The 11046-nt window shown below is 43.9% G+C and overlaps 1 protein-coding gene across 1 annotated transcript in view; it reads left to right on the forward strand.

The window, feature by feature from the left end:
• Positions 1-1283: 1283 nt before the first annotated feature.
• Positions 1284-11046, forward strand: part of bcl11ba (BCL11 transcription factor B a) — a gene marked incomplete at its 5' end in the record, with an annotated part of 41620 nt that continues 31857 nt past the window's right edge. The window contains one exon of the mRNA XM_079286102.1: positions 1284-1338. Within this exon, the coding sequence (XP_079142228.1) occupies positions 1284-1338 (55 nt within the window). The remainder of the gene's footprint in view (positions 1339-11046) is intronic.

The raw sequence follows: 11046 nt of genomic DNA on the forward strand, positions 1-11046 counted from the left end.
CACGCACATGGAACTAAGTGGTTTAAAAGGGTCAAATGATAATTAAATGTTGAGTTTAAACAATATTTAATAATCAGATCATTTTATGAACGCTAGCAAAAGGGGAAAGTGTGTAATGATCGGCGCATAATTGCACACTTCAAGCCTGCGCGCATTTTAAAATGTGAACGCAGGCTCGTGCAAAGTGTCCAGCATCCTGTGGATGAGGTACGGAAGCCCCTCAGGTCACAATTTAACAGAAATAAATGCCATTCTAATCGTGATGGGACACCGGAGGAGATGACTTGAGCGGCTCTGACCACTGCTGCGTGCGCGCCACTCGCCCGAGTGTGTGCGAGGGTGTGAGAGCAATGTGTGTGTGTGTGTGTGTGTGTGTGTGTGTGTGTGAAAGCCACCACTAGTCGCCCCCAGTGCTCTTCAGTCTCCACTCTCCCTTCTCACCACAGACTGAACGTCACGTCCGCACTTGAACTTGAGTTTTCTCCCATTGTAGAAGCCAGAGAGCCGCACAGAGCCGCACAGAGCCGCACACAGCCCGGGGATGCGGGACACTGCAGCGAGCACAAAGAGAAAAGAGGGTGGCAGTCTGTCCTCAAACCAGCACTGGGCTTTGACTTAAAGAGTTAAAGTCTAACCCGCCCGCCTGGCTGGCGCTGCCAGTGCAGCAGAAGAAGTGCCCACCACTTAGCGACACCCAGAGAAGTACCGAGAAGGAAATTGGATTCCTATTTTACACACTTTTAGACGTCAATTTGCGTCATTTCACCTGCTTTCTCCGGACAGGGACGCGCTGTGTCCAGGGTGGCCGGAGAGTGGACACAGATAGTGACTGTCCATCAGGAGGTGACCGCCGACCTCCCGCGTCTTGCCGCGTCTCTCCTCCACTCCACTCCAACACACTCCGTCCTTTTTCCGCTCTTTTCTGACAGATGGTGTGAACGCGTCGGAAGGTAGAGCCGGACTACCCCCTCCCTCACCACCAGAAGGAAGGCGCGCCACCACTTTGGCACTGAACTCCGACCGACCACCCGGCCGCCCAGCGCTGCGCCACGGCCGGTCACCGCAGAGCGGAGGAGCCGCTGCTCGCTGGAGGGAGATCCATCGTGCAGGGGTCAATTCAAAGGGCCACATTTGGGGCCAGTGCAGAGTGGTCAGTTTGGAGTGGCCAGCGAGCAGACGGTTTTTGGGGCCAGTTTGTGGCCGGTATACACGAGCAGCAGGAGGAGGAGAGCCGACCCTTCCAGCGCCGCTCTCCGGGCAATGCTCGTGTAAATGCCAGGGCGATGTCCCGACGCAAGCAGGGGAACCCGCAGCACCTGTCCCAGAGAGAAATAACACGTAAGTATCTTTGCAAAAATTCACATGTCCGCAGCACAGAGGCAGGGTCTCCTGAAGAAGTTGAGTGGATTCGTTTTTACTCATTTTCTGACTTGGAGCAGAAAGTTTGTCAAAGTGCGTCCTGAAGGCCAGTTCTCTCCTCTCATGGTTTACTGGCAAAATTAGACAAAGGCCCAAATTTACTGAACTGATTATTACCGTCTATAAATAGCCTGCTATTATTAGATCACATTTACACATCGAGCAGAAAGGGAGGAAAAGGCAGTGGTTGCGTGTTGGATTTCTCCCGTGAAAGGACCGGAGAGTCGGAGACCCGCGCTAAGTTAAAAGAGAGATGACTTCTTTATCATTCCGCCTTTAGTTTCTATTGAATTACAACCAGCGCTGTCACCGAGGAGAAAAGAACTCTTTATTTTCAACCGGGAAGAAAAATACAATTCCATCTCCATCAATTTAAATCAGAAATAAAATACTTTTTTACGCACTTTCATAAGCAGATATCGCCCCCCCCCCCCGATGAGCATTTTAAACACCAGCTCCGTTTCCATATTACATGAACACACACAGATAAGTCAGTTATGTTTTCGAGTGTTTAATTCCAACAAATTATTTTCATATTTCGCTTCCAGAAAACGGCCAATAATTTATTTGAACATAGCAGACAACCACTAAACTGAATTATTGTGCCATGCTGCCGTGCAGGAAATTGATGAAATGTAATAAATCCAACCGACGATCTTCTCCTCGCACTTGAACGAAGCCACGGAGAGCCTCAGGTTTAACACGTCGAGTTGATTCTCTGTCTCTGCAGGTCATTGCATCTTTGATGGACACATTACTGCCTCGTGCCAGTCTCTCTGTATTCACTGGAATTAGTTGGTCCCGTTCGATGTTTTTTCACGCTGCGTGGCTGCAAAGCTTCTACTTTGTAATATTAATGCTCGCTTTGGATTATTTAATACCCTGCACGCCTGGACAGCGAAACATTCCAGGGTTTGCCCACAAGCACTGTTATGCAGAGTGCAGTAAGTGACGGCATTTACGGGCAAAATGCGTTGAAGTGAAGTCGTTATTACAAGTAATTAAGGAGTATTAATATGACATTAAGGCGTTTATTGTTGGAAAGGAAAGGGCGTCAGAAAAGAAATGAGATATTTTAGAATGAGAGAACTAACTTTTTTTTAATGTCATGTGTCAAACCTAAATTACACAAATGATTCAAAGAGGAAACGCATCGCTCGTCCTCCTTATTTAACGCAAACATTCCATCTTTTGGCGCTTTGACATTTGTGCAGCTAAACTTCTCAGCTGTGAAATATTTGTTCTGGCCTCAGATCAGTTTTTCAGCTGCAGATGTGGCTGCTGTGTCCTGACAGGCGCAGCAGACCTTCACGCAGGACTCTTTTAATTGCTAAAAGAAGTTGAAGTGAAAGTAAACAGCAGTAAGGGACGCTTAGTGAGACAAAGTCATTGAGTTACACGATGTGCAGTAATGAGTCTAAATCACAGAGGAGGAAATGTTGAGTGAGCACTTTTTAAATGCTGCTCAATATCACGTTACGTTTGGTGAACATTGCTCCTCTCTCCTGACTTGTCTCGTGTGAAGCCTGAGATCACTTTCACACCAGTGGATCAGGGTGCACTTCTGTGTCACAGTGCGTATAATGTAACAGCCATATTTACAGGAGAGACTCAGCACACTGAGCGTCCTCACCTATAGGTCTTGGGCCTGGCTGTGTGCTGCACTCCGCTGCTGTGAGGCCTGGCTTCATGGCGCTGCACTAACTCCCTCGCTCGTTACACAGAGGCACACGGCCTAAAGACCATGCGTGTGGCTTACACGCCAAATCATCTCCTGACAAGTGCAGATGCGATTGCTTAACATAGCTACGACTTGTGTGAGGCAGGACCGCAGCGTGTACTCGCTTACCTTCAGAAATGGGTCACATTGTGCACGCTGCAAAGAGCCCAGTTCATATTAGAACAGATAAACAGACGATTGGACAGACGGGTAACAGTTCACGAGATGTGGAGAGACGAGAGAGCGCGAAGATGGAGGCTAAATCAGCTTCCTGTTTGTATTGTAAGCTGTTCTCAGCTCACGGTGTGTGTGTGTGTGTGTGTGTGCTCATGAGTGTGTGTGAAGTGTAAAATGCAGTAGTTGTGTCCACAGAGTAGGTCTGACCTGTCTGTCTGTCTGATTTATCACCATTCAGGCTGCAGCACGGTTCTTTACATTCCATAATTTATGTGTAAGAGATGCTCGCCAATTTAGCATGCTTGAGTACATGCACACACACACCTACACACACACATGCACACACACTATGCATACAGTGTGTGCGTGTGTACGTGGGGTCGCATGGACATCAACCCACACACACACAGATGCAAATCCCCTCACAAAAATCCTCATAATTCCTCTCAAGCGGTCAGGTCATAAAATCCGACCTGTGTTTTCATCGGAAAACACTTTTTTTTATTTGGATTTCACAAAATGATGCATCACAGTCCAAAATATGACATTGTGTATTAATTAAAGGCTCTCCAAGAAGGAAGGACGGGGGAGGAAGCGTTCCTCGTCCTTGTTTGACTTATGGTAGCGATAAGAATTGTTTAAAATGGTGAGACAGATTTCTTGTAGGTTAAATCGCTGATTTTTAAATGCACTTTGGCAAGGCCTCAGTTGTCGTGCAACATATAAAATATACGGGATATTGAAGCCCCATTTTGCACACTTCCCTGTTGCCTCAAAGCTTAAAAGGAGTCTCTTATTCACCGTCTTCTCTTTATGTTCATCTTTGTGGTGTGAACAGATTAAGAAGCGAGAGGTGAATCATGTGGAGAGCTATATATTGTTGTTGCCCAGGCAGATTCGGTGTGGGTTTTGGCATCACCACATCGAGACAGTTTACACCCGAAGGTGCAGACGTGCCCGTCTGCTTCTCATTCACTGCAAATAACCCCAGCTTTCCTCCGAGAGGCTGATTTAGTGTGAAGAGACGCAAACAGGACGAGAGCTCCCATTGTAGCCGCAAACACACGCACACACAGGCACACACACACACACACACACACAGACATTTGCACACACACACACACACACACACATGAGGAGAGAGCGAGAGAGAGCTGCGTGTAATTGCAATCGCCCACTTGAGATGCATGTTTCCCTTTGGCTTGTCAAATAGCCGTGCACCCTGCTGGGGCTAAGTCTTTGTCATTGAGACAGAGCGAGAGAGAGAGAGAACCGAGTAACTCCTAACTTCTTCATAAATGAGTCGTATTAAGTGTTGCTGCTGATGGTAATGAATACATAATGATATGCCTAATGGTCATTTCATACGTTATTTTTAATAAATGTCCTCTATAGTATAGAGACTGCATTGCCTTGAGAGGGTCGGTTCACTGAAATCAACTGAACATATTGTCTTGTTGTCGACAGTCTTCGTGGCAACTTCAGGAATAGTCCCAATAAAGAAATTGACACCATGTGTGTATTATACAGAATAACCAGCACATGGTTTCTACAAAGACACATTGCTCCTGAAATATTAAATGTATTTTTTTTAATGTCATGGCCACCCACAAATACAATCGTATGCACCACGAAGTGAGAAAATATGTTTGTGTTATGGTCATTTGGATGACATGGTCCTTTAGATGCCAGTTGTTGTTATTTCTGGTTTTGAGAAGAACAAAACAAATCCATTTTTGTACATGCAACACAAAAAGTGTGACTTTTTAGAGCGTGTGTGTTTGTAAATGAAGACGATGTGCACAGGACGAGGGTTTCCAGTTCCCAAAGAGCATGCCTTAACTCATTTTGTTCATCAGCAAGCTGTACACACTCTCCCACTACTGATACCACAGCACACACACACGCACCGGCACACGCACACACGCACCCGCACACACACACACCTGCACACACGCACACACACGCACACCCTGCATAGCCTGCATTCCAGAGTGCTGGTTTGCTCAGCTGAGGCTTGGTGAGCTGTCTGTCTGTCGACGCTCACCCTTCAACGCCACACATCTCCCCCCCTCCCCGCAGCCGCACACGCAAGCACACACACACGCACGCACGCACGCACGCACGCACGCACGCACGCACGCACGCACACACACACACACACATACACACGCACACACACACACACACACTCTGTGTCTATGTCTCTCTCTCTCTCTTCCTGCTAGGGGGAGCTCTCAGGCTGTCAGAGCAGCGCTGGCTCTGCCAATGAGAGGAGTAGCTGAGTGCAAACGTGTGTGTGTGTGCGTGTGTTAATCAGATGACATCAGCACTGAAAGACCACATTCACCTCTTAACTGTCAACACCTGCACACTGTACTTTACTGTCACTGCACTCACACTTTTTATTTACACCTTTAAATTCACAACAGTGGCTGACTAACATCTATAGTATTCAGCACGAGAGTGTGTGTGTGTGAGCACACGAGAGTGTATTGACATACTCTATGATTCTACCTATTGTAATTGATTGGACTAAATGTTTTTTCAGTTTCTGTGTGTATTTAGCTTTATTGCTGTTTCGAGTATTTGTTTCCCAATCAAATAATTATGTCAATTTTTTAGAAGATATCAACTCTCTTTTTTGTTTAATGACATTTTGTAAACTGCTTTGAAAATACCTTTTGTTCTGAACAGCAATGAAAGCATATTAACTCTGCAAAAGACCTGTAGATAAATGAGTCTATTACAAACTGTTATTCATTTGTAAATGTTTATTCCTGAGCCAAATTATAAAATATGTTATACTGTAGAAAAATGTCATTTCATACTAGGTTTGTTATATTGGGGGTGAAGCACTACACAGTTGCTCTGCTGTTTGGAGCCGTTTGCGCTGCGATTCTGAGGAGCGCTTTATTCCTAACACTGCACCTCTCAGGCGGGTGGCTCTGTGCTCACTTCTCCAGTCTGAACTCTCTGCCACTCTCTGTATTGTCAAATGTGAGTCCAACTACTACCGTAATTACACCGAAACAAACGTTTAGAATGATTTTCACATTTGCCTCTGATCAGATCCACGTCTGGTTGGCTTGACACGGTAATCCTGACGGACCAGAGCGGTAAACAGGTTTTCCTTTGAAATCAGGTCAAATCCGAAAATAGGCTGTGAGTCATAACGGGGGAACATTTATTCTCAAACATTACTGCATTACATTTTTTAATTACTAGATCACCAAAATGTTCTATTCTAGTAGAATAAATGCTACTGTAGTAGTAGTAGTAGTGGTAGCAGTAGTCGTAGTAGTAGCAGTAGTCGTAGTAGTAGTAGTAGTGGTAGCAGTAGTCGTAGTAGTAGTAGTAGCAGTAGTCGTAGTAGTAGTAGTAGTAGTAGCAGTAGTCGTAGTAGTACTGACATTTCCTTTACTTTGATAGTTGGCAGTAGAGAGGTGACAGGAAATAAGGTTAAAGCGAGGAGACGACGTGCAACAATGAAGTGGGGATGTTGCGATTACAGGGTTAGCACACCAACGCCATTCTCCCAGACAAGCTACTTATATTCACCAGAAGGTAACACATTTCAGTAAAAGTTGTGCAGTTACACTTCATTATTAAAAAAGGCAACACTGCTACATACTGACTAATGGCTCCAAAAATGAACAAGATTAATGAATGACTTTGAATTCTCAACAAGTCAATAATGCTCCAAGAACACGACTCAGTACATCATTTTCAAATCAGCACCGTGGATCGAATGACCATATATGTATTGCCCAGCCCTAACTCCTAATATCACCGTCATGCAGGATGCATCTGGTACATTGTGAAGCTGTGTGTGAGTACACACTCTGCAGTAGTGTGTGCAGTATTACTTCTACCGATGACCAACTCTGGAATCTGCTTTTGTTTGAAGCATTTGGATGATTTCAGCGGCCAATTGGAAACTGGGGAATAACTGCGGTGCAGCATTCAAGTTCTAAAAAGTAATGTTTCCCAAAAAAACGGACCTTCAGATCAAAGGTGTTTAGACAGATGAGCTGTGTGTGTGTGTGTGTGTGCATATGGAGTAACTGTATTTGGGTGTGGAGAAATGTGGAGGTGTGGCTATTGCTTAGTGGGCGACTAATCAGTGAAGTGTGTGTCCATGCCGAGAGTGTGCGACTACTCTGATCTGTGTGCGTGAGTGCGCTGTGCAATCTCAGCCACAAGCATTGCATCTTGATTCCAGCCCTTGCATGTGTAGCTGTGTGTGGTTGAGGAAACAGTAAAAAAAACAAACCAGTAAAGTCTAGTTTTTAAAGTTTCCATCAAGTCTTTTTATTCTTAACTGGCAGAAGCGTTCTTGTTCTGGGAGAAGATTGCAGGCTTTCATCAGTCAAAATAGGATACGGGTCATTAAAACAATCTGTTGAAGGGAGGGGGAAACAAATATTTAAGAAGCAGCTTGCAGCTAATATGCTATCTCATTTGTGTCTTTGAATATTGTGAGGGTTGTGTAGAGCGCTTGAAGGGGGTAGATGGATTAACAGCACATTCACAGTGATAGGCGCTGAATAGAGGGAGCCGAAAACCCCGGAGACGGTTGCCTGCTCGGAGAAAACTTCTCCTTGACGACAGGAACTCAAAGCAGCGGCGTTTCGGCCTTGACACGAGCCAAACACCATAGTTAGTTTAGCACCTTGAATACCTGTTGCACTACCGTTACTGCAGACACTGTAGATGGCGTGTGTTATTTTTGAGCGGTTCATTTTTAGACGTTCCATTTCCTTTGATTCCTTTGTTCGTCTTCCGACTCGGTTTAACTGAAATCCTATTAGCGCTCTTGCCTGACTCACTCGAGCCTTATTAGGTAAATCAGGCGAAGTGACGCGTTTTCCTTTGCGTCTGTCATTTGCATACACACCATAAACACTGTCGCCCTCATCGGTGTGCAGTAATTATGGGCGAAGAAACCACAACCAAAATGCACATTTAGCTTTTTGACGCAGTCTCTGAATATTCCCTGGAACTGGCTCTGGCTGTGAACATAAATACCTATATGTACAATATATCTACAAACATTAATGCATACATACCTGCCTTTGAGTTTAAATATAACAATATTTCTGTGGTTTAAAAAGAATCAGACCATGTTAGTTGACTTCACACACACAGGAAGTCAGCTGTGTATTTGAGGTTGGGCTGTCTATTTAGAAGAAAATCACATTATAGTGCAAGTGAGCAGGGGTCAGTGTAACTGTGTTTGTTCCAGGTCAGCTCACTGGTTTTATTCCCTCTAATGTTTATTAGAGAAATACACTCTGCTGTTCATGGCTGTTCATTTCAATAGCGGACAGATGGCTGCAGCCTGCAGGCCACGCGCACACACACACACACACACACACACACACCCACACACACACACACTGCACACTACAGTGTGTGTGTACCAATGATGTACACATGCACATACAAACATGATAGGACACACGATGCATCTAGTGCAATCATGCAGCACATGCAGAAGGAGCGGTGCAGTCGGTGTGTGGGGATGTGGGCTGACAGATCTCAGGCATCGTACACCTGCTCACGCACACACATGCTTCCTGTAGCCGTAGCAAAATAAAACAAAAACAATTTTTTTCGCAAAGAAAGCTTTAACCAAAAGAAGAGCTTTCATTTCTCTCAGAGCCTCTTTTTCAATCAATCAATCAATTAATCAATCAATCAATCAATCAATCAATTAATCAATCAATCAATCAATCAGTCAATGTGGCTCTATTGGCCTGAAAGTTTCATCAACAATTGTGTTGCCAAAGCATCAAAACATAAATTACATAATAATATTACAATCTTTATTTCCGCAACATTAACATAACATTGCAATTGTTGTATTATGATGATATATGTACAGTATTACAATTGCATCTCCACAACACATGTCTTTCTCTGTGTGTGTGTGTGTGTGTGTGTATATGTCCCTCAAGTTGTGGCATGTTGGTACATATCGGGCATCTCTCTTTCTCTCACTCACACACACACACACACACACACACACACACACACACACACACACACACACACACACACACACTTGGTGGTGTAGCTTGGTTAACTATATATTTGTAGTCTGTAATTTTTCTGTCTCCTTTTTAAAAATATTTTAATTGTGGTACATCTAGCAGTAAATATTGTACTTATGTCCTATATTACTACTATAACTTTATAATCATAGTTAATAACCTGGACTTTATTACATAAGACTAATTCCCAAACAAGGGTTTGAAAGCACACATCAGGGGCCATGATGAATCTGAGGGGTCAGAAGATGATTACAGGGATAAGAAAGAAAATATCTATACATTTTGATACTGTGTTTTTTAAATTATGATTATTTTTATACATTTTTGTGTATTTTCTCTACCTCCCTAACATATTATTTTTAAATTGGACAATGTACTCTTTGGTTGAACTTGTCAGATCCAAAGTAAAGCTCTAACCTGTTATGTGTGCTTCATTCCAACCCAAAAAGGTCAGGAACCAATGACACGCATGATATATTTGCAGAGGCGTTGGGGGATTTTGGTTTAGTGGGGAAAAGCCCAACGGATGGTAGCAGGTAGCAGAACAAATATGGTTTTAATGGTAATGAGTAACTTAGAAATCAATAGTATTACATGACAAGAAAATTGTCCCGCTGCTGCTGCTATATATCATTATTCTACATTCAGGATCAGTGGATATACTCATTTTAAAACGGTGTTTTAACTGTGCTCGGCTTGGGTGGCGGCTTTGTAGGGATAGCCCATCACCCACAATGTCAAGCGCCCTGAGTGCATGCAAACACCAATACACATGCCCAAAGCCTGGCAGTGAAACCGGACACAATTGATGCTAAATGGGGCAGATTGTCTGTCGCCCCACTGCAATTTGATTGGCTAATTGCCAAGTACTGTCGTCGTCATTTGCTCCTATATTGGCAGAAGTTAGTATTCATTTTAGAGAAGACAGTGAATGTGGTCACGATGAACGATGTCGATGATCTTCTTCAGCAGGAAGTGAAAAGTCTGCTTTTTGAAGACAAACTTGAGATTCAACACCTCAGTGCATGGGCTCTATATAACCCAGCATACAGTATGCTAAAGAATTAGCATGGACTACCGACACTCAATATAACAATATTCCCGGAACACATTAGTGGTTCCCAAGGAAGATGAATAGACCTATAATGAAGGGTTCCACGGAGACACAGCTCTGTTCAAAGATCAAATGTTAGGGAAGCACTGAAGCAGATAAAGGATAATTTCTCTTCACTTACTGTTGAATTCGTCTTCTTTTGTCCCTCAGAAAATAATACACTGCCTTTTAATTTAAATACAAGTTACTAAAGTGTTAAAAATTGTTGGACGTCTATAGAAAACCAGATAAGCAATTTCAATCATACTGAAGCCGTTAGAAAGGAGCTACTGGTACACACGCCACTTGCACACGTACAGGCATTAGAGTGGTGGATCCTGCTTCACGTTTATCTTTGGATGTCAAACAATATTCCAGGTGAAATGAACAGAAAAAGCAGCTCTTTCCCTGTGTTGCTCACGGGCCCATATCAGTGTCATATCCCACTCACCCATCTAAGGAATTCAAACCTGCTTCTTTTTTTGCTCTAAGCATTTCCATAAATCCTCCTAAACAGTGTGAGAATCAAACACCAGTCCAGTTTGCCAGTCATGTGACATGTCTCTTCTGTTTTTCTT

The sequence above is a fragment of the Melanostigma gelatinosum genome (genome assembly GCF_949748355.1).
Source record: "Melanostigma gelatinosum genome assembly, chromosome: 16".
NCBI classification, from domain to species: Eukaryota; Metazoa; Chordata; class Actinopteri; order Perciformes; family Zoarcidae; genus Melanostigma; species Melanostigma gelatinosum.